The following is a 24,632-nucleotide window of genomic DNA, read 5'->3' as shown; positions in this document are numbered from 1 at the left end:
AACAGTCAGGTGTCTGTAGCATTGTTTCTGTTCTCTTGAGGCATAGTGGTGTTTCAAATTCAGGAATGCCTTGTATTAGCAATTAATTCGTTCCAGGATGTCCTGGTCATTCTCATCAAAGCAGTTTTGGTGTTTTCTGCTAGATAAGATTTTAATACTTCTACCACTACTTATGAAGTACCGTAGGCCAGGCTAGGTGCAGAGCACACTCTGAGGCCCCTGTTGGTTGAGGGTCATCGGGTTGCCTGTGAAGTGCTGATATCGTGGGATCCTTGAAACTATTAATATTTATTTTTTAAATGCAGTTCTGTGGGCAAAATGCTTTGTTAATGAGAGAGCTCAGATAGATACACTCAGAGGCAACTTTATTAATTACCTTCTGTATTAGGATTGAGATAGTACAGGTGAGTTTTCCACTACACATCAACGCTCAGTGGCCACTTTATTAGGTAACTCCTGTACCTATTATCAAGGCCGCTAAGTGTATGTTTGTGGTTTTTTTTACTGCTGTAGCCCATCTACTTCAAGGTTTGACGTGTTGTGCATTCAGAGGTGCTCTTCTGCATACCACCATATGATTATTTGAGTTACCATCATCTTTCTGTCAGCTTGAACCAGTCTGCCATTCTCCAAGGCTTTTATTCCCCCACAGAACTGCTGCTCACTGGAAGTTTTTTGTTTCTTGCACCATTCTCTGTAAACTCTAGAGACTGTTATGTGTGAAAATGCCAATCAGCAATTTCTGAGATGTGTTGTTTTGTGGCAACAGTACAGTGCAAGACATAAAAATTTCTATAGGTTATAATCAATCAATCAATAAATAAATAGTGCTGAAGAGGAATAATGAGATAGTGTTCATGGACCATTCAGAAATCTGATAGTAGAGGAAAAAAGCTGTTCTGAAAGCACTGAGTATGAGTTTTAAAATATTTATTTTAAGTTTTATAGACCTCAGTTGATTTTTAATGCATGGGTATTATTTTCTATTAACGTAAAAAGGAAAAGTAATATTTTAATTTTTTATGTGGCTTGAGTGTAATTGAAATATAAATGTCATTGACGTTAACTAATATTCAGTGGTAACACTTACATTTCACAGCATGTGAGCCTGGGATAAGATTCTCATCAGTTGTCAGTGAGATTCTGAGTCCAGCCAGCTGTCAGTGTTGATATAGTCTGGGGGTGATATGAGATATGAGGATGTGTTGGGAACCAGGCTCTCAATGAAGGACTGAGCCCTGGGCCACACTGGAATAAACAACATGGCACAGGGCCAGGCAGACCATAAGTTTAGATCTACCTCCATTACTTTGAAGATGTTAAATACAGTGATTTAATTCAGTAATTTTAAATCATGTATTTTTTTTCTCAAGCTTCAGGTGGGCTTCTCCACATCGTTCTTTATCCTGTCAGTCTGCCATTCAAAGTACAAATGTGCAAACAGTGAAGATCAAAACACCACCTGCCACTGTCTGCTCTGATCATTGCAGGGCAGGACAGGTATGTAATCTGTATAGGATTTTTTTTCTCTTAAGTAACCTTTGTGTTGTAAGCATTAGAGACAACATCCATATGAAGGTAAGAGGACCAACACTTGATCTTGATGGATGCAATTTCTTGAAGGCATTGGGCAATTTTTTAGCTTCTAATTGTCTATGCCATTTGTTTAAGTTCATAGTGTAACTTGCACGAGGAGAAGAGAGAACTCTAATGCTGTTTCCAATCCTTTTACATATAAATGCAATACTTAAAACTTGAAATAGCAAGAGCCTCATCGTAAAGTGTAGACAATTTATATATATCATCCATGTTATCGAGTGTCTAGGGTTACTGGACATAATCACATTCTAAAATTTTAATCTTCCAGACTTTGTGCTTCTCTACTATGATACAACCCTTTTGTCTTTAACTCTTTACCACCAGTTTTAATGAGAGCAAGAACCAAACAAGCACTTAACTCTTATGACATTTACATCATTTTAATTCTGAGCCTTATTTTCATATGCTCTCATTCTCCTTTTCTCTGTGTTTGGTAATTCAAAGACATGATAGATGAAATTTCACATGGTACTTAAAAGGTGCCTCAACTGAGCCTTATTTAACTTGTGTTACATCTCATTTGGCAAAGCTATATCCACTGTTTGCTCTTTGATTTGCCAGTTCTGAAGCCTTTTTTTGGCTATGCAAATTGGTTGAAAACTTGCTTTCCCACTTTTTTGTTGCCTACCCAGAGGTCCTGGTGGACAAAGTGAAGACACAAGGTGAGCAATATTTCTCCAGAAACATCCTTAATGAAAGAATTAAATTCTTCTGGATGGCAGTGCAAAATTACATCATGCTAAAAGAAACTAGTTGGAAAGAATATGCTCTAGCACAACCTATTGCAAACCCTTCATGCCTGGTCTCTCTAGATGATACCTTACTTTCAGTAACAATAATGTAATCAGGCAGGGCTCTGCAGCCAATCCTAATGGGTTAGATTTTGCTGACCTAGATCCAGAATCACTGTACTTCCCTCCCAAATCCTTTTCTTACTTGGCTTGATGTGGAGAACCAATCTTGCTTATCCAAAGCATGCAAGGCTACATTGGCATGTGAGATATTCCTGTGGGGAGAAATCCTCTGAGAGTCTCTTACCCAGGAGTAGAGATTACCCAATTACGAAAACTGTAAATCTTTTGTAGTAGTTTTTACATATCCTTACATGTTATTAGTAAAAGAAAATAATTTAAGTTAAGTTATACCCTCTGCTTTGACTCCAAATTGTAAGATCTATAATCCCAATTAAAAATACTTAAAATCAAATTCGAGTTAATGCTAGAGAATTTCAACAAGACTGGGCTCCACTGTTGCACGCAAGGGGGGCTCCAGTGGTAGAAGTAACAATATATTTTTCATTATTTTTAAAGCATGGGAATTTGAAATTATTATCTGAGGGAATGAAAATGCATAAATACTAAATTAGCTAATTTAGAGTCTAGAACAGTGGATCTCAAAGTGGGCATTATCATTCACTTGGGGGTGGTGGGAGTTTCTAAGGGGGCGATAAAGATAAAGGGGATGGTGGGAAGGGCACTTGGTAGCAAGGGGGCAGCTGAGGGATTACAGGCTTAATTTAAGAAATAAATTACTTATTATAATCATTTGATCCTCAGTTCCTCATAAATGATTACAATGATCATATAATCACCTAATCTCTTGCTAACCCACCATTCTTTTAGACTTGCTCAACGCATGTTATAGTTGTTGAAAAGCAATGAGACACTTCAGTATTTGGCATATCATGAGAAATCTGGACTGTACTAGCTAGCTAGAATGATTCCCATACTCTAATCATGCAGTGATGGATTTTCCTGCTGGTTGTTGATGGAGTAACAGCTTTTTGAAATTGCTTCTATTTTACTTACTGTTTCCAACCTGTTTTGAAATCTTATTTTTAAACGTGATATTGCTTCATTATGAATACAAGGGGTGCCAAAGGTATTTACAAAAGAAGACGGTCCTCTTGCGTCTTTAGAATCTATTATGGATTTGCTTCGAAGACGCAGAAAAGAATCCTCCGAGGAGTTCCAGCAGCTTAGCTCTGAAATTAAATGAATGGATGCAAAACTGGATTCTATTCAAAAAACCTTAGCTGAACATGATAAACAAATTGAAGATAATGAAGCAACTCTGACAATTTTGGATACGAAAATTGATGACATACAAAAGCTTTGTAAAAAGCAATCAAAGTCTAATGAAAAATTAATGCAGAAGATTATCAACTTAGAAAACAGAAGCAGAAGAAACAACGTAAGAAATCTGGGCCTTGAAGAGTTAACTGAATGTGATCAGCCTACGAAATTTTTTGCAAGTTTTTTGGCACAATTATTTCCTGAAACTTTACCACCTTTGGCTATGGTTGATCGAGCGCATAGATCATTGGTTCCTAAGCTCGCTCCAGGAGAAAGACCCAGATAGGTCATAGTCTGTTTACATGAATTTCAAACTAAGAAGCTTTTAATTCGTGAATCCCATTGAAGAGGAATGATTGATTATAAAGTCCAAAAGATTAGAATTGTCGAGGATTTTTCACCTGAGGACATGAATGAGCGTGCTAAGTTTAAAAAGGTTATGTCGGAACTTTTTAATAAAGGTTTCAAGCCTTCTCTTCGTTATCTTGTACAGCTCAGAATTATACTGAGCGATGGCTCGAAGAAGTGGTTTCATTTGGTTGAAGATGCTCAAGACGTCTTGGAATCAGAAGATTAATTGCTCAGTATCGTTCTGCATGAATATCTGCCTCTCTTACTCTTGGCAACCCTTTGTAGCTAACTTTTTTTTAACTTTTTAGTATTTTATTACTAAGAGAATAAGGTTTTAATGAGTTAATACCTTGAGTGTTCATGTATTTTGATTTTTGTTTTTTTTTGATATTTTATACATATTTTTGAGGTTTTATCTCTATAAATAAGGCTTAGTATGGATATTTATTTTATCATTTTGAAATTGCAATAACTAATCTCTGTTTTTGGTATGAAGTTTGTTTTTTTTCTCTGTTGTTTTGGCTAGGTTGGAAAGCAGCTAATCTTGATATAGATTGGAGCTAAAACAGCAGAATTTTTTTTGGGGAGATGACATTATTAGTAGTAGATGCTGGCTATCTATTGGTCGGCTTTCTGGCTGAGGGAGAGGGGAAGGGCTCCTTTTCTGAAGGCTGTATTGGGTTCTCAGCCAAATCTGTTGCTTGGTTACCTTATCTCAAGGTACGATGTCTGGTTTTAATATACATTGCAGTATGGTCATTATCTTAACCTTTCTTTTAAATAGTATTAAAAATGGATCAAACTATTAATTTACTTAGTCTTAACATGAAAGCGTTAAATCACCCTGTGAAACGGAATAAGATTTTTGCCTATATTAAAAAACTTAAGGTTCCAATTATTATTTTTTACAAGAAACTCATGTACGTAAATGTGACAATCCATCCCTTTTTAGCAGCTGGAAAGGGCTGCACTTTCATTCCTCTTTTCAAGCTAAATCTAGGGGAGTTTCAATCTTTATAGATGATACTGTTCCCTTTGTCCAACATAAAGTAGTGTCTGCTATTAATGGGCATTTTGTCATAGTGTCAGGAAAATTAGACAATAAATTAATGGTATTTGCTAATCTGTATACACCAAATATAGATGACCCAGGATTCTTCGAGCGATGTTTTTTAACTCTTGCCAGATTTGAGTGTCTATTTATTAGAGTTGGGAGGAGACTTTAATTGCTGGTTAGATCCAGTTTTAAGCTGGTCATCTTCTAAACCAGCTACCCTTAACAAAACAGCTTTATTTATTCAATCTTTCCTACTGAAATGCGGTATTGTTGATGTTTGGCGTTTTTTTTTACATCCAGGAGATAGGGAGTAGTCCTTTTTTTTCTCATGTTCACCATACGTATTCCAGGATAGATTATTTTTTTTATTGATAGCCAAATGATTCCATCAGTTCGATCCTGTGAATAGAAAAAGATTGCTGTTTCACACCATGCCCCTGTATTTTTATCTTTAAACCTTCCCGGTCTCCCTCAAATAAATAGATTTTGGCATTTTAAAAAATCCTTATCAGATAGCAAAGTTAGATTAAAGTTTCTGGAGAAATAAATTATTTTTTTTGAAGAGAATATGCTAGAAGAGACTTCTAGTCTTATTATATAGGATGCTTTCAAGACCTATATTAGAGGACAAATTATTTCATACTGAAAGTGTTAAAAAAGCTAATAAAGGGAGAATTGATTTAGCTAATCAGTTGGAACAATTAGACCAAAAATATGCTTTGGCTCCAGATCCTGCTGCAAAGATGCATTGAAATTAAAACAAAATATGATCTTCTTTTAACATATCCAATTGAAAGTCAGCTTCTAAAAGATAAAAGCCAATTCTATATTCATGAAGACAAAGCAGGTAAATTATTGGCTAATCAATTAAAATTTTTTATAGCTAAACGGCAAATTAAAGAAATTTGTAAAGCTAATGGTGATAGGACAACTGACCATTTAGAACTAAATGATATCTTTAGAGAATTTTATTCTAAACTTTATAGTTCTGACTCTCCTAAAGATAATACTGTAATGAATAATTTTTTAGACCAATTAAACATCCTTGTACTTTCTGTTGATAATTGAAAGCAGTTGGATCAACCTATTTCTTCTGAGGAAATTGCTGAGGCTGTCCGCTCATTGCACTTTGGGAAGACTCCGGGTCCTGATAGATTTTCTAGAGAATTTTGCAAGGCTTTTTCCTCATTGCTTATACCTCATTTATGTTGTGTCTTTCTGAATTCCTTTAAGTTGGGTAGGCTGTCACAATCTTTTTATGAAGCTTCCATTTTGCTTAATCTTAAGAAAAATAAGAACCCAACTGAATGCTCTTCATATAGACCAATTTCTTTACTTAATGTTGATACTAAAATTCTATCCAAAGTTCTGGCTCGTAGGCTTGAAAATATTTTACCATCTATCATATCTGATGATCAGACTGGATTTATTAAAAATCGCTATTCCCATTTTAATATTTGTCGTTTACTGAATGTTATGTATTCTCCTTCTAAGGAGATATCGGAATGCATGATATCTCTAAACGCTGAGAAGGCTTTTGATTGGGTTGAATGGAATTATTTATTTAAAACCTTAGAAAAATTTAACTTTGGGCCCGATTTCATTCAATGGATTAAATTACTTTATCTTTCTCTGCTCGGGTTCTTCCTAATTTTAGAATTCTAAACCTTTAAAACTCCAATGTGGAACCAGACAAGGATGTCCTTTGAGCCCTTTGCTCTTTGATCTGGCTTTAGAACCCTTAGCTATTGCTTTTCGAAAATCTAGTGATATCACTGGTATTTTAAGGAGAGGTACTACCACAAAGTTTCACTCTATTGATCTATTGCTTTTTATTTCTAATATTCAGACCTCGTTACCTCCTATGCTTTCTTTACTCTCCTGTTTCAGCCAGTTTTCAAGATATAAATTGAATTTACATAAGAGTGAACTTTTCCCCTTGAATAATCTGGTATCAATTAGTACTAACCTTCCTTTTAAAATTGTAAGAATTCAATTTACCTATTTGGGTGTAACAATTACTAAGAATTATAAAAACCTACTTAAAGAAAATTTTCTTACCCTATTATGTGAAAAGGGCACTATCAAACTGGTCACCCCTCTCTCTATCGTTGATTGGTCGAATTAACTGTATTAAAATAAATATCCTGCCTAAATTTATATACCTTTTTCAGGCCTTACCTGTTTTTATTCCTAAGTCCTTTTTTGATTCTCTTTATTCAATTCTATCTTTGTATATATGGAAAAACAAACATTCTCGATTAAATAAAGTTCACTTTCAAAAAGTTAAAAAGAATGGAGGTTTAGCTTTACCAAATTTTAGGTTTTATTACTGGGCAGTTAATATATGAAATCTTAAGGTTTGGTCATATTACATTAACCATGAGGACTGTCCAGTATGGGTCTCTTTAAAAGCTAACTCTGTTAAAACATTTTCTATTATTTCTCTTCTTGGATCCTCACTTCCTTTATCTTTAAATAAACTAACTGACAATTTGGTAGTTAAACATACTTTGAGGATCTGGTTACAATTTACAAAATGCTTTGGTTTATTGAGATTTTCTCTTTCTAGTCCCATTTTTTTTTCTAATTTTTTTTTAAACCTTGTATGACCGATGTGGTTTTTACAGAATGGGATAGATTGGGTATTAAATGATTCCAGGAATGTTTGTTGGAGGAAGTCTCTTTTTGTTTGAGCAACTGTCAGCTAAATATAGCTTACCAAAAACCCACTTTTTTTGATATCTACAAATTAGAGACTTCCTGCAATCTCAATTACATACATTTCCTATGCGTCCTGATACGAACTTATTCAATGTAATTTCTAATTTGAAACCTTTTCATAATGGCCCAATATCCAATATTTATAGTATGTTCTTGGAAATAAGAGAGGCTCCTTTAGTCAAAATTAAAAATGCCTGGGAGCAAGTTTTATAGGTTTCAATTTCTGAGGAGATTTGGAATGAAATTTTTAAATTGGTTAACACTTCATCATTATGTGCTTGCCACTCCCTCCTACAATTTAAAGTGGTCACAGGGCCCACATGTCCTAAGACAAGCTATCTCATTTTTATCCAGACTTATCTCCCTATTGTGATAGATGTAACAACGGAGAGGCTTCATTAATCATGTTTTGGACATGTCTTGAGTCTTGAAAAATACTGGAAGGAAGAATTCCAAACTTTTTCTGTACTTTTTAAAGTAAATTTTAAGCCTAACCCTTTGACTGCCTTGTTTGGTTTTGTTGGAGAAAAAGGCATAACTTTGGAGACATCTGATTAACATATATTGGCTTTTATTTCTCTTATAGCTAGGAGGGCGGTGTTGCTTACGTGGAAGGAGGTTGCTCCGCCTACTCACGCTCAATGGTTATGTGATGTTATGTCATGCTTAAATTTAGAGAGGATCCATTGTTCAATTTCTTATTCTAACTAACACTTTTAAACATTGTGGGGACCATTCTTGAACTACTTTCATAACCTTTGATTTGGTGTTACATTACAGATGTTGGCTAATAACATAAATCACTATGTGATAAGGATTTTTTCCCATCTTTCTTTCTTTACCAAACAGCTTTGATCTTGGTAATCAGTTTAGATTCTTTTTTTATATAATAAAACTATTACAATTAAAATTACAATATAATTAATCTACATGTTTGATTATGAGTATAGGGTACTGTGATTGCAAGTGTGATTTAAATATAATGTATTCGGTACTATTCTATTTTTTTTGATTCATAATATATATCCTCATGTACTCCGTATTCTTCTATGTGAAAATTAAAATTAATAAAAATATTGAAAAAGAATCATGTAGTGATGCAATTCCTGTGAATTAGGTTAGGCATTCAATGGGGTAAAGTTCAGAATCTACCCTTTTAAATGTGCTTGATCACATTGGCCTAACTGAGATATTGCTGCCTCACTTTATGTACCTTCAGGCAGAGAGTCATATTTTGCCTGAGCAATGATGACATTATATCTTTCCCTTTTATTCGTTACAGAAGTTGAGGATGGATTTAAACAATAAGCGATGGGCTATGAGCATTCATCTATAATGAAAATGGCAACAACAGACCAAATGAAAAAGAACTAGTCAGTATAGTGTGGAGTATCTGAAATATAAATTTATACCAGCACCAAGCAACTAAAAGCAGCCAATGTGTCTGTAGTGTGAAAAAGTCTTTTACAGATGAGGCTTTGAACCTGGCCAGGCTCCTCAAACATTTGAAGAGAATACTTTTGGATAAACCAAAAAGAACTTGCTTACTTTCAGTCACTTCATGAAAAGTTTCAGAAATGGAAAACACTGCAAAACATATTTGCCAGCACTTCACAACAAAACAGTGACGGTTTGCACTTCATACAGAATTTCATTGTTCATTGCTAAATTTAGAAAGCCTCATACAATTGGAGAACTGTTAAAGCCAACAGAAAGGGATGTTCTGAGTGTGGTTTTGCATAAGACAGTAGACAAAATAATTAAAATGATTCTGCTCAGCGATAACACGTTTTAAAAATGAATAAATTAAGTGTTTGAAAATGTGGAAGACACATTGTGCAACATGCTTAGGACAACAGAATTTGCTCTGTAGTTGGATGAGTCAACTTAGCCAGGCTTGGTTATGTTAGTTCCTTAAAAGATGAAAGCATGGTTCAAAAGCTGTTATTTGCAAGGGGACTAGAATGCAACCCTTTGTTCACAAAAATGAGTATTACAACCAGGTATTTTGATCAACTTAATTGAATTTTTACTTGTGAATCGCATGCTTCTGCTTGCACAGTAAAGCCCAAAAACAGAGAAAATTGCAAAACATGAAAATCTAAAAATTCAAAAATTAAAATGTCAGCAGTTCAAAGGTATTCATCCCCCTTTGCTCAGTACTTAGATGAACCACCTCTTATAGCTATTAGCTTTGCATAATGTGATGCAGCAAGATTTGCTCAAACTGTGTCATGTTAGTTGGGGAGTGGTGGTGAATAGAAATCTTGAAGTCTTGCCAGAGATGTTCGATTGGGAGAAGGTCAAGTCTCTGACTGGGCCAGTCGACCTTTAGCAGGCTATTTTGGGTTGCTGTCCTGCTGAAGAATGAACTTCCTTCCCAGTTTAAGCAGTATTCATCTTCTCATCAATCCTGACCAGATTACTCGTCCTTGCAGCTAAAATGCATTCCCATAGCATGATGCTACCTTTACAATAAAGTTGGTGTTAAGATAATGTCACTGATGAAATGAAATATCTTTACTGTCATTGTATAGTACAATTTTCATGCGCCAATACAGCGAAAATAATGAAGCACAGTATTAGATTTATGCCACACATGCTGCTTAGTGTTGAAGCCAATAGGTTCCACTTTAGTCTCATCTGAACACAAGACCTTCTTCCACATCTTTACAATATCTTATAAGTGATGTTTGCAAAGTCTTTACAGGCAAGGATAGGCTATTTTTTAGTACCTGTGACGTAAATCTAATACAGTGCTTCAGTTTATTATGACATTGCTTATTTGTCAGAACTATTCACAAAATTTAATGAAATCAGTCTTCAATTGCAAGGAAATGATATGAATCTTATTAAAGTGAAATCAGTCATCTCCACATTTCTGTCCAAGTTACCCCAATTTAAGTGCAATTTCTGACCTCTCTGAGTTGGAAGAGAAAGAAAGAATACCAGATGATGATCTTCAAGTATACTGTGTCCACATGGATGAGCTGCATAAAATATATCAGATATTTCAAGATCTTTTCTTAATCTAAATTCCACATTGGGTAATAAATCCATTCTTGAACACTTGTAATGAGGAATCAGGTAGGATGGAGGAAGAACCGACCTTGCTACCAATTGACTGTGAGCTGAAGCTAAGGTTCAGAAAAACATCAAGACTTCTGGTTGCAGAAAGAAATCTCTGAACCTATCCTTCACTGTGGAAAAAGGTTAAGATGTTCATTATTATCTTTCCAACATCATATTTAATGGAGTGCAGTTTCAATAAAATTGTCCAACTTTAAAGCAATGAAACAAACTGCCAATTACTCAACATGGGATATTGAGATTCCGTCTGAGTGACATTCAGCCTGGTGCTGGGAAGCTGATAACATGGCATCATCTCATTGAAAGGTGACAAAGCAATGAAGTAGTGAATAGTTGGATGACTAATGTATGCTCTAAAATTGTCGATGATTACTGTTGTTAAAGAAGTAGTTTTATTTATAGCTTTAAATAGATTTGAATAATTTTTTCAATTATTTTTCTCTGCTTTGAATTTGCAGCTATGATTTTCTATCACTGCATTGTAAATCAGAACTCTTTATATTTTTAATGTAATGGCTGGAAAGGGAGAAGGGGGTGCTTGGGAAGTGGTCTGAGAACTAAGGGAGCAGAAACCCAAAGAAGTTCGGGAACCACTGGTCTTGAAGTTCTGCAACAATTAACCATGGATTTGTAAGCCATCACAAACAATGTTAAATTTCTTCCAGCAAAGCACAATGTTTTCAAGGTTTTGTTTCACATACGTAGTTTCCAAAGTTCTCATCAGTTTACTTATTCAGCAGACTATGCTGGAGAATACTGAAAACTGCGATTCCTATGAAGGGGTCGGTATTCCACATTTAACTGCATATGCATATTATTCCAGAAGTTGCTGTCATATCTTCCCCCATTAAAATAGTGAGAGCTGATGGCATCACTATTACTTTTCACTACAAATCCATACGGTTATTGTGTGTATCAGATTACGTTTTAGAAAGTGGAACTACAAGTAAGGATGAGAATATAATAAAAAGATAGAGATCTTTAGTCATAAAATGATTTTCAAAGCTTGCAGTCATACAGTGTAATTAGAAGCTTTGGAATGTGCCTCAAACAGGAGAGTGACCTGAACTTGCTGTTTGTCCTATGGTATTACAGGAGCTATGTTACCTTTGCATGCAACGAGCTCTGAAAAATTTCCCTATTGACATTTCGGAGAGCAGAAGAAGAAAAGAACTGGAGGAGGAGCAATTACTGCAGCAGTATCAACAAATGAAAAACCAGGAGGCCATCTTCCATGAACAGGTATATTAAAAACATCGTGAATGGAGAATTTTATTGGAATATGGAACCTGCACACTATAATGATTAGTGCTTTGCAGAGCAATTGATAAAGGAATTCTACAAAAAGCTAAGGCTCTGTAATGTGGAAAATTACACAGGCAAGCTGCATGACTTATTTCTTTCAAATAAAAATCAATTCTATGCTTTATTTTGTCTATTTATAGTGATCACCCTCTATCAGAAGGATAGCAGTAAAAAAATACAATAATTTGGCTATAAAATGGAAATTGAATAGTGGATGATTAGGAGAACAGTTTAAAAGAATTTGGTATTTATATTTTCAAGTTCTTCTGTGCATTTATTTATTTATGAATAAATACTTCCTTTATTTAAGTAGTACCATTAACATGGTCATTGTAAAATTGTCCCATGATTAGGCTTGGATTGAATCAGGGGATTGCTGGGCAGTGTGGCTCGGGGGGCCAGAAGGGCCTATTACACGCTCTATCTCAATAAGTGAAGAATAAGTAAAATAAGTAAGTAAACATGGTACAGTATCGCAGGACCATTATCAAACAAAATTTGACATCAGGTTACAAAGTGAGATATTAGAGTAAATGAGCAAAAGTTTAGTCAAGTAGATTTGCATTACGATAATTCTTAGAAAAGAGAAAAGAGAGGAAGAGAGGCTTAATAGTTAAGAGAAAGAATTTCTGAGAGTAGGATTTTGCAAGCCAACAGTATAATTAAGATGGGAGTTGAGTTTGGGAATGTTCAAGAGGGCAGAATTGGAGGACTGGAGAAATCTTGGAAGATTATAAGGCTGAACTAAATTGTAGGGGAAGGAAAGGACAGGAATAATGAACATGAGATTCTGCAGATGATGGAAATCCAGAGCATCATAAACAAAATGCTGGTAGAACTCAGCGGATCAGGTAGCGTCTATGGAGAGAAATAAACAGATGATGTTTTGGAATGAGACCCTTGTTTAAATAGACTTGATGAAAGTTAGTAAATGAGTTGTGGATTTTAAATGCTCCAAAGCTTATGAAGGGTAGAATGAGTTTGATTGGTTAGGTACGTGTTATAATAGTCAAATCTAAGACTAGCCGTGAGACTAAGAAGAGCTCCAATGCCTTATTTAAGTTTGCTGACAACATTACTGTTGTTGTCCAAATTTAAAGGAGTGACATATCAGCATATAGGAGGGGGACTGAAAATCTAGTTGAATGGTGGCATAACAATAAAATGTCAACAAAACCAAAGAGCTGATTATTGACTGCAGGAGGAAGAAACCGGAGTCCTCATCAGGGGATTGGAAGTGTGAGGATCAGCTGTAGTGTATTTAATATATCAGTAATTTTGTAAGTATATTGTTTGATTAAGCATTCTTTGTTTAAATAATTCATTATAGTTATATTTGCACTTCAACAGGTCTAGTACTGTGCAAAAGTCTTAGGCACATATGGTGTGTGTGTGTGTGTGTGTGTGTGTGTATATATATATATATATATATATATCTTGACTGCCTAGGACTTCAGCACAGTACTATACGCATTTTCTGTATTGCACTGTACTGCTGCCTGAAAAAAAGCAAATTTCTTGACATTTGTGAGTGATTATAAACCTTATTCTGGTATGTGGCTCTTTGGTGGACTGAGAGTGGGAAAGGAGCGGGGAGAGGGGGATCATAGTTGGGAAAAGAGGAAGGGAGAGGGGAAGGAACAGAAAGCACCGGAGTGACATTCCGTAATGATCAATAAACCATTTTTTGTAATCAAATGACCTTGCCTGGTGTCTCAGGGCTGGGTGTGTCTGCATTTGTGCCAGTCCCAACCCTGGCACCCCTTCTCTGTCACCTGTTCCTCACCTCTCCTGCAGTGTTCCACCCTCACCATTCCCAGCATCCTTTTCTCCTGTCGGAGTTACAAACTTTTTCTCTGCTGCGTGTTGACAAATACAAAAGTCTTGGGCGTATATATAGCTAGGGTGCCTAAGACTTTTGCAGAGTACTGTACTTGCTGAAGGACAATGAGGTGTAATAGTAAAACAAGGTGCAGTGAGAAATGGTTGAGTAAAAAAAATCAGCGCTGTATGTGCTCTTCAGAAAAGGAGACAGACACAACCAAGTTTCTTTTTTTAAAAAAGCTAGAAACAGAAAAACTCACAGTTTCATAAACAGAGTACTAGATGATGATAATCATAAAAGAAGAGCAAAAATGATTGGCTACATTGGAAAGATTGAAGCATTCAGATATTGCTCCTAACTAATTTTAAAATGCACAGCACACATTTTAAAGAGCAGTTGAAATAGCTATATCAGAAAATACAACAAGAGTAACATTAAATTATACTGCATATTTCAGTGGTATTCAAGACAAAACTGAAATATGCTTTAGCAGTAAATAGCAAGTAGCAATATTTCCATCTACATTCTACCTTGTCACAGAAGAACAGAATAAATGTTTTAAGGATGTTCCCAAAATCTTTCTAATATGGCCATAACTTTATATGACTCTCCATTGCCCATTACAGCTGAAGCTGGAGGAGAAATATATGTAAAGCCATTAGCAAGTGGAAGCAGTAGAAGGAAGCGTGCAGTAATTCAATCACCCATTCATATCTCAAGCACTATAAGATGATGAGATGGCAAAGAGGAGGTAAATGGGAGTGAGAGATTAGCTGGTTGAGTGGTATTGCAACAACAACTTCATACTCAACATCAACATGGATCATGGAATTGATTGTGGAATTTAGGAAGGGAAAGTCAGAGAACACACGAGTCCTCATTGTAGGATCAGTGGTGCAAAGGGTGAGCAGCTTCAAATTCATGCATGTCAACATCTCCAAGGATCTATCCTGATGCCAACATATTGATGAAATCACAAAATGCCACACCAGCGGTGCTATTTCAATAATGACATTTGATGTATTGCTAAAGACTTACAAATTCCAACAGATGTACGATGGAGAGCATTATGGCTGGTTGCATGACAACTTGGTAAGGAGGCTGCAATACACAGGATCACAAGAGGCTGCAGAAGGTTTCAGACTTAGCCAGCTCCTTCATGGGCACAGTTCTCCCTATTTTTGAGGAAACTTTCAAGAGACAGTGACTCAAGACAGACAGACATACTTTATTGATCCCGAGGGAAATTGGGTTCCGTTACAGTCGCACCAACCAAGTATAGTGTAGAAATATAGCAATGTAAAACCATAAATAATTAAATAATAATAAGTCAATTATGCCAAGTGGAAGTTAGTCCAGGACCAGCCTATTAGCTCAGGGTGTCTGACACTCCGAGGGAGGAGTAAAGGAAGGCAGCATCCAACACTAGGACCATAAGATCATAAGATATAGGAGCAGAAGTAGGCCATTCAGCCTATCGAGTCTGCTCCGCCATTCAATCATGGGCTGATCCAATTCTTCCAGTCATCTCCACTCCCCTGCTTTCACTCCATACCCTTTGATGCCCTGGCTAATCAAGAACCTATCTATCTCTGCCTTAAATACACCCAATGACTTGGCCTCCACAGCCACTCTTGACAACAAATTTCACAGATTTACCACCCTCTGACTAAGGTAATTTCTCTGCATCTCAGTTCTAAAAGGACGTCTTTCAATCCTGAAGTCATGCACTTTTGTCCTAGACTCCCCTACCATGGGAAATAACTTTGCCATGTCTAATCTACTCAGGCCTTTTAACATTCGGAATGTTTCTATGAGATCCCCACTCATTCTCCTGAACTCCAAAGAATACAGCCCAAGAGTTGCCGGGCATTCCTCATACAGTAACCCTTTCATTCCTGAATCATTCTCATGAATCTCCTCTGAACCCTCTCCAATGTTCGTATATCCTTTCTAAAATAAGGAGCCCAAAACTATACACAATACTGCAAGTGTGGTCTCACGAGTACCTTATATTCTATACCTCTAGAAATGAATGCCAACATTGCATTCACCTTCTTCACAACTGATTCAATCTGGAGGTTAACCTTTAGGATATCTTGCATAAGGACTCGTAAGTCCCTTTGCATCTCTGCATTTTGAATTCTCTCCCCATCTAAATAATAGTCTGCCTGTTTATTTCTTCCACCAAAGTGCATGACCATACACTTTCCAACATTGTATTTCATTTGCCACTTCTTTACCCATTCCTCTAAACTATCTAAGTCTCTCTGCAGGCTCTCTTGTTTTCTCAACACTACCCACTCCTCCACCTATCTTTGTGTCATCAGCAAATTTAGCCACAAATCCATTAATACCATAGTCCAAATCATTGACGTACATTCCCTCTTCTCATTGTTACCATTGGGGAGAAGGTACAGGAAGCTGAAGACGCACACTCAGTGATATTGGAACAGCTTCTTTCCCTCTGCTATCAGATTTCTGGGCCATCCAAGAACCCACAAACACCACTTCATCATTTCCTCTTTTAGCACTATACATTTATTCTGTAACTTACAGTAATTCTTATGTCTTTGCACTGTACTGCTGCCATAAGACAACAAATATTATGACGTCTCTTGGTTGTCTGCTGTATTCAATGATGATAATGAGACCTGTGTGGGAGAGTTTCTAAAGTGGAAAAGCCATTGCACTGAGGCGGCTCCACTCGCTTATCCTTGGAAGTCAGAATCCAGTGGTACAAATAGTCATCGCAGCTGGGGTCTTCCTTGGTTGCAGTGGATGACCATGATGATTTTTGTGCCTTCAATCTCCATAAAGCATTGTAGAACCATCTTCCTGGCCATTGGATCTCACTGTTGATCTCATCTGCCCAGTCTACTGGAGCTGACTTCACATATTAGGACAGGCATGTTCCTATCTCACCAAGTTATGAGGCCTGCCGGCTACCCTCACCTGGTTTTGCCTGCCTGCCGAAGTGGTGTAATGGGTGTGGCTACTCTTGCATGAAAACAGCTATCTAGAACCACAGGTGAGAGCTGAGTGTCCAGTGGGACCCAGCGGTGAGTGATCTGCTCCAGAATGGACATAACAAGCTCCTTCACCAGAGGTAGTACTCGTCCCTGGACACCCCATACATGATTTATAAGTGATAATAAATCTGATTCTGATTTTGATTTGCCCCTCCTGAGGTATATCTATAATCTTACATTGGACACATCATCCACTTCACATTTATATGTGCATATGAAAATAGCAAGAGCAGGCCACTCAATTTCTCACGCCTTTTTTGACTTCAACATGATCATGGCCGGTTTGCTCTATGCCTCATCTCTTCTTTGGTGCCATTTTTCCATATCCCTCAATTCCCTGAATTTTCAAAAACACTTGACTACTTCCTCTTTAAAATACCTCAATGATACGGCTTCACCAAGATAGACTATTCTACACATTCTGCACTCTGTACATCTCCTATGCATCTCTGGTTTAAATGGCCATCTCATTTTCATACAGACTTCAAGGACTCACCCTTGACCTCGGGGACCTACCAAAGACTTGTCCTGTATGCCAACTGTGGTGCTTTTCTTCATGATCCTCTCCACACCTTGTGGCTTATCGGACACCAACTTTGCTGTTTCTTTAGCGTTTTTGACAAGGCTGAGTTGCTAGCTCAATGCTCAACCCAGCATGGATAGAAAGTGTGCAAGGAGCCAGCCAGATTTGAACCCAGGACCACTTGCCTTGAAGTCCAGTGCGGATGTTATTACATCACCAGCTGGCATGCAGCAGTGCTCTTACTAAGCCAATCTTTCTATTCACAACTTGGCTGTGAGTCAGCCAAGGTGTAATTTGTGTGAACTACTGGATCTGATCCAGTCAGGATTTACTGATTCCGTTCACAGGCACAGTTATTGTGTAGTCTCAGCATAACTCCACTGTCGGGTAACCTTCCCCTCCTTTGTCGGTTTTCTCTCTCCTAATCTACCCAATTCCATGCACACTCACCCCAACAATCCCCTTTCACCCTGTTTGTTTTCCCTCCTCCATCCACTGTAACTGCCTTCAGTCCTTGCACTCCTTCCCTTGTTGTTCCTAGTCTATCAGATTTCATCATCTGTAGCCTTTGCTACCTTCATCTGTCACCTCCCAGCCTCTGTTGCTATTTACAGCCTTTTGTCCTCCGTCTGTCAATCACACTTTCTCACTTTTAGGAACATAGAAAATCTGCAGCAAATTACAGGCCCTTCAGCCCACAGTGTTGTGCCGACCATGTATCCTACTCTAGAAGTTGCCTAGAATTTCCCTACTGCATAGCCCTCTATTTTTCTATGCTCCATGTACATACCTAAGAGTCTTTTAAAAGACCCCTTGTACCCGCCTCTACCACCTTGCTGACAGTCCATTCCATGCACTCACCACTCTGTGTGAAAAACATATCTCTGACAACCCCTTGGACCTATTTCCAAGCTCCTTAAAACTATGCCCCCTCATGTTAGCCATTTCAGCCCTGGGAAAAAAGTTTCTGGCTATCCACACAATCAATGCCTCTGCTCATCTTATACATCAAATACTGGAATGACATTCTGAAAAAGAATCCAGTGACATCTTCACTTTGTGCCATTGTTTCCCAGGGAATAATGTTCCCTGGAAGCTAGAGACAAGCCAATCCGTCTTGAAAGGACAGTTATTCATAATAGTCCCCAGGTGATCCTCAGTACTTCTTGAGGTAGTCATCTGTCAGCAACAACTTCTGAGATTTCAACATGAACTGCTCACAGCTCCCGTTGCTGTACTTTTGTTCTACTCCATCTCCTCATCTCTTTATGCTGGCTATCTACCTCCTATCTTTAAGTCCAGATGAAGTGACTCGACATATAGCTTGTTTTTTCGCTCCAGATTCCAGCATCTGTTGTCTCTTCCATCCCCAATGAGGCCTAATGCCCTGATGGCAGAAAAAAACATCTGTTTTTGGTAAATATATGTGTGGCCTCTTTTTTCCAAGCTTCAATATAGTTGTGTCTAAACCCTTTGTTCTTGTTGCCTTCTCCTAATTATGCACAAGTTGCTTAGTTCCATCTCAATAATAATATCCATTCTACTCTGGCTTAATTGTATCTCCTGTTAGAAAACTGATTCATAGAGATTTGAAAGCTTCAATGCACTGCTGATGGAACATTTACCTTGCATTTTTTTTCATAAACATGAACGATGCTGTCATCCTTTCTTGTACTGATTTTAAATCTGCATGCTTTGGACGTCAGGAGGCAAGACTTGTTTTAAAGGGTGACCTAAATTTCAGGTGTCAAATTCAGTGTCATGTTTAAGAAAGAAAGTAAGAAAGAAACACACACACACACACACACGCACTCCCCCCCCCCCCCCCCCCCCGTTTAATGTCACAATAGTTGCAGATCTCATTGTGCACTGTCAAAGCCTAGTAGTGCAGAAGTTGATCCTTTGGTAAGTAAAAATCTGTATACTGTAGGTTAATGATCTGTTGATGACAAGTTGATATGTGTCCAACCGTGTTTTAGGATTTTTTTGACTGCAGAATTGTTGATGCCATGCTGAAAAATGGAAGGTCATGGATTTAATTTTCCAGCAGGTACTAAGCCATCAGAAAAGGGGCTCAACATTGCACTTTTCTAAGTTAATCTTATATTCAGCTGTACAGCACCTTTTGTTTTACCTTTTTGAAAAATGAATGTCTAGATCAATGAAACCATTGTGAAACTGCCTTGAAGAAGAATTGGTTATGCTTGTTCTCTTTTTTCTGGTAAAAGATAATCACCTGTTCATACCTTTTGCATAATTTCTGGTAATCTAAATCTAGTTCATTCTCAAGGCTCCTTTGCTCATGACGCATTTTACTTCAAAGAACTGCAATAATGTGGTCAAAAATTATTTTCTTTCACAATGCCATGTTGATTTTGATTATTGCAATTTTGTTTTAAAAAGAGCTTTGCTCTTACAAGGATTGATGTTGGAGATGACTATTTAAAGATCTCTGCTATAAATCTACTTAGTATTTGCTTCTAACATTTCCTTTACAGCACAAGTCTATTGTGCTTTAGAAAATGTTGATTTGTTAGTTGCTTTCCATTTAACTGGTGAAGACCTGTGGATCCTGACACTGATTAAACTGTTGTGTGATGGGCTAGAACATGCCCTGCCTACAAAATAGCTGAAAGATGTTTTGAGAGCCAACTAATCTACGACCTTCATCTTTACTGCATGTCAGATTTGTCAAGAGTATTGAATACTTCTAAATGTCACTAAAATAGCACAAGCACTAATAATTGTTTCTTATTTTATTTGCTTAAGTAGCAATATGTTCTACAAATATTATTTGATGGCATTTTGTTTTAATGGCATTTAATGTGCTTCCACCATCAGTGTGAAATGTTGGCTGGCAGAGAATATAACCAAAAGATTTCAGCATTCAACATAGGAGTTGCTGAAGCCAAAAAGCGACGGAAGAATTCAAAATGCAAAGATGTCAATGTAAGATAGAAGCAGCATACCAGAAATTGTTTTATTTATACATTTTTACTTTGATGAACTGCATTATTTAGAAATTAAATCCCATATATTTGAAACTATGAGAGCTATAATTAGAGTATGTAAGGTTATGTTAATTTATTATAGTTCATTGGTTCTAGAGTGAATAGCACAGAAATTTTGTATGCCATCCCCCAATTAAACCCCTTTCCCACCCCATATATCATACACCCATTTTGACTCTAGTGTTTGTTCGGCGAGCCTAATCAGTTGTCATAATCAAAACTACTGAAAACTAAAACAAAGCCATAAATTTTTATATTTAAACACATGGAGCTGTGAGGGGCAGTATTTGTCAGTTCCTACTTTTATGTTCTCCTTCCTCACTGATGTATCTGAAGACTTGTGGAGATGAGGCAAATAATCTAAATTACAAACAACTTCAGGAGTCACAATAGATGAGGGTTGATCATTCTGATTGTTAGAGAGTCAAAGACTAACTTACAGCAATCCTTGTGCTTTGATCTTTTGGTTTAGACGTGTGCCATCTAAAAATAGCTGAGGATAAATTTAGTCACTAGAAGTGATCTTGGCCAGTCTTATAATAGACTGATTTGTCAGTACTTTGAAAGTGTTCTTTTCTAGGCTGCAATAGAAGCATTAGTACCTGAAAATGTTAAAAGATCTTCCTTTTGACTTGTGAAATTAGGTATATGTTGTCATCAATATTTTTTTTCTCTGTTGAGTTCTGGATGCCAATTGAGCATTGGGATGTTGGTTACAAGTTTCAGGGTCACTTAAATAACAATGACATTTAAAAAGATACTGTGGAGCATGTAGAAGGATATGAATGCACTGGAGAAAGTACAGAGGAGATTTATGAGGATGAATATTCAACGCAGCTGTTCACAATATACATTAATGATTTGGAAAAGGGGAATGAGTAAAGCAGAGCAGTTTTTGACACTAAACTGAGTGGAATAGCAAATGGTGCTGAGTTTATGGAGTATTTGCAGAAAGATACAGATAGGTTGAGTGAGTGGGCAAGGGTCTGACAGATGGAATACATGTTGGTAAATGCAAGGCCATCCTCTTTGGAAGGAAAATCAAAATAAAAGATTAGGTTAATATTCAGTTAGTGATGGAATGCGGCACACCATTGCGTAAAGGTATTTGGGAGTTCTTACATGAATCATAAAAGATTGGTTTGCAAGTGCAACAGGTTATGAATAAGACAAACTGAATGCTGGTCTTCATTGTCAGAGGGATTGAATTTAAGAGTAGGGAGGTTATTTTGAAACTGTACAGGCTGTTGGTGATGTCGCACCTAGAGTACTGCATGCAGTTCAGGTCTGTTTATTGGAGAACCATAGAGGCAGGAAAATTATTTCCACTGGTAGGTGAGAATAAAACTCAGGGATGTAGCCTCAAGATTTGGGAAAGTAGATTTAAGATGGAGATGAGGAGAAACTGTTTTTCCCAGAGAGTAGTGAATCTGTAGAATTCTGTTTTCTGGGTAGCAGTAGAGGCTTACCACATTAATTATATTTAAGACACAGTTAGATATATTTTTGCAGAGCAAGGGAATTAAGTGTTATGGGAAAAAGGCAGGTAGATGGAGCTGAGTACATGGCCAGATCAGTCATGGTCTTAATGAATGGTGGAGCAGGCTCAATGGTCCAATTGACTTATTCCTGCTCGTATTTCTTAAGTTCTTTTGTTGTCAAAATTAGAGGACTTTAGTTATGTGAAGAGCTGGGTTTGTTTTTCCTGGAGTGAAGGAGGCTGAGGGGTGACTTGAAAAAAGTATACAAGATTATGTAAGTATAGATAGGTTGATCGTCAATTATTTTCCCCAATAGTAGGCATATCAGAACAAATGAGCTTAATTTTAAAGAGAAACATAGGAGTTTTAAAAGTGATCTTGGGGTAGGTCTTCTACACAGAGAGTGGTTGTTATGTGGAATACATTGCCTTGCAGTGAACTTAGAACATACAGCATTGGAACAGGCCTTTTGGTCCATGATGTCTGAGCTGAGCATGATGCCAATTTAAACTAAACCTCCTGCCTTTGTGTGGTCTATATCTATCCATTCTCTGCATGCTCATGTGCCTCACTAAATCCTCTTAAACATTGCATCATATCTGCTTCCACCAATCTGAGTAAAAAAGAAGTCTCATAAATCTTTAAGTTTACACTTCCTCACCATAAAGGATTTGACATTTTTATCTTGAATAAAACACTGACTACCTACCCTTTCTATGCCTCTCATAATTTTATATAGCTTTATCAGGTCTGTCCTCAGACTCCTTATGTTCAGGGAAAACATTCCGATCCTATCCAATTCCCCATAATTCTCCAATCCAGACCATAATCTAGTGAATCTCCTTGGCACTCTCCAGCATAATCACATCTCTCTACTTGCTCCATCGTACAAGTCTAAGTGCTGTTGGCCTACATTCCCCACTCCCCACTCCTCCAGAATGTAGTGGAATCAGATGCAATTACTATTCTTACCAGACTTCTAGGACACACGCTTAAATAGGTGAGGCATAGAAGGACAGTGTCCTAATGTGGGCAAACGGAATTAGTGCAGGTGAGCATAAAGGTCAGCATGGATGAGGTGGGTCAAAGGACCAGTTTTGGTGATGTATGACTATGTAGATACATTAGAGTGAGGTGCAATTTAAAAACATAATTTTCTGTTTGACCCCATCAGAAGTCTATTTAACAATTGCTGGTTAGCTTGCACAACCCTATAGATTTTTTTTTACTGGAGTTGTGAAGACCTAGAGAACTCTATACATTGCCCCCATTCATATTGAAAGCACTTAAGGCATTCTCAGGATGTGGAACATATCCTTGTGAAATTGACAAATGAATTCAAAAGCTGCAGTTTCACATTATAATGCTATAAGTACAGATTACTTTACAAACTGAGCTTTAACTGTATATATTTTAGTAAATGTTTGTTCTGTGAATAAAATCTTGCACAACCAGAAGTCTTTAAAACAGATAAAAATATTAATAGTTTTTTGAATGTTGATTTTATACAAGGGAGACAAAGAACAAAAATAGAACTTAAAAAGGCAGCCTGTGACATAGTTTCCTAGGATAAAACCCCAGCCCAACTTCCCACAATCATGCTGAGTGATCATGTGTGGTCCCAGCCTCTGTGACTTCAGACCCACAGATTTGTGAACTCCATTTAATACATCAAATTTAAACTCCATTTCATACATGGTTTCCCTTTGGGACTTTGCTGTTACTTGCATGGTAGGTAGATTGTGGTAATGCTTATGCTTCCTGCTAGAATAAGTGGAAAGGGTTAATGTTGCTTGCTGATGCTTGTGTGTGAGAGAGGGGGGAGAGGGCTTTGGAGTTCTTATGTTTTTTCCTGTCATTCATTCTTTGGGGCTTTTCTTCTATCTAGGATGTCTGTGAAGAGTAAGAATTCCAGGTTGTATATTGTATACATTCTCTGATATTAATTGGAACCATTCAATCATTGAACATCTGCCTCAAATCAGTACACAGGGGATAAGGACAGCAACAATTTATTAAAAAATAAAAATTACTGGGGATGCTTTTTTACATGGAAGAACCATGTTCTGGGGATCACATTAGTTCATGCATTATTAATTACTTTCAATAAGATGTACTACTTCATTTATTATGAGTTACTTATATGTTATAAATTATAATGCTTGGATCAAATTTTGCCATTAGGTAATTTAAATCAGATTTATATGATTATGTAACCATATGCATTAAATGTGGTGGGGGTGACTTGCATGGTACAATTTCCCAATGAAAGTTTGAGAATTTTATGCATATCTGTCTTGAAGTAATGTTTGGGATTTCCTCTTAGAATGGATATATATTCCAAAGGAGACTCTTGACACCACCAGTCATTCTGAAGCAACAGCAGTATGCACAGTGCTTGAAGAAACAGATGGAAGAGAAACAACAAAGACAGAACAGAAAAAAGCAAGATGAAGATTTTCTGGATCGATTAGAGCAAGTACAGTTAGCTGAAGAGTATGTGTTTTCAATTCATTCTTGGAATACTGGAATAAAGGCAGTATTTATAACCTATATAAA

The 24,632-nt window shown here is 37.0% G+C and overlaps 1 protein-coding gene across 2 annotated transcripts in view; it reads left to right on the top strand.

Moving 5' to 3' along the window:
- The window catches only part of LOC140726687 (coiled-coil domain-containing protein 81-like), a 77,173-nt gene that overhangs the window by 37,753 nt on the left and 14,788 nt on the right, over positions 1-24,632 (top strand). For both annotated transcript variants that reach the window (XM_073043375.1, XM_073043376.1), the window contains exons 8-11: positions 1,374-1,500; positions 11,992-12,138; positions 20,423-20,530; positions 24,400-24,569. In XM_073043375.1, the coding sequence (XP_072899476.1) occupies positions 1,374-1,500; positions 11,992-12,138; positions 20,423-20,530; positions 24,400-24,569 (552 nt within the window). The remainder of the gene's footprint in view (positions 1-1,373; positions 1,501-11,991; positions 12,139-20,422; positions 20,531-24,399; positions 24,570-24,632) is intronic.

This window comes from Hemitrygon akajei, chromosome 4 (genome assembly GCF_048418815.1).
Source record: "Hemitrygon akajei chromosome 4, sHemAka1.3, whole genome shotgun sequence".
Taxonomy (NCBI): Eukaryota; Metazoa; Chordata; class Chondrichthyes; order Myliobatiformes; family Dasyatidae; genus Hemitrygon; species Hemitrygon akajei.
Note: the sequence above shows the minus strand (reverse complement) of the source record. Positions and strands in the feature narration are given on the sequence as shown.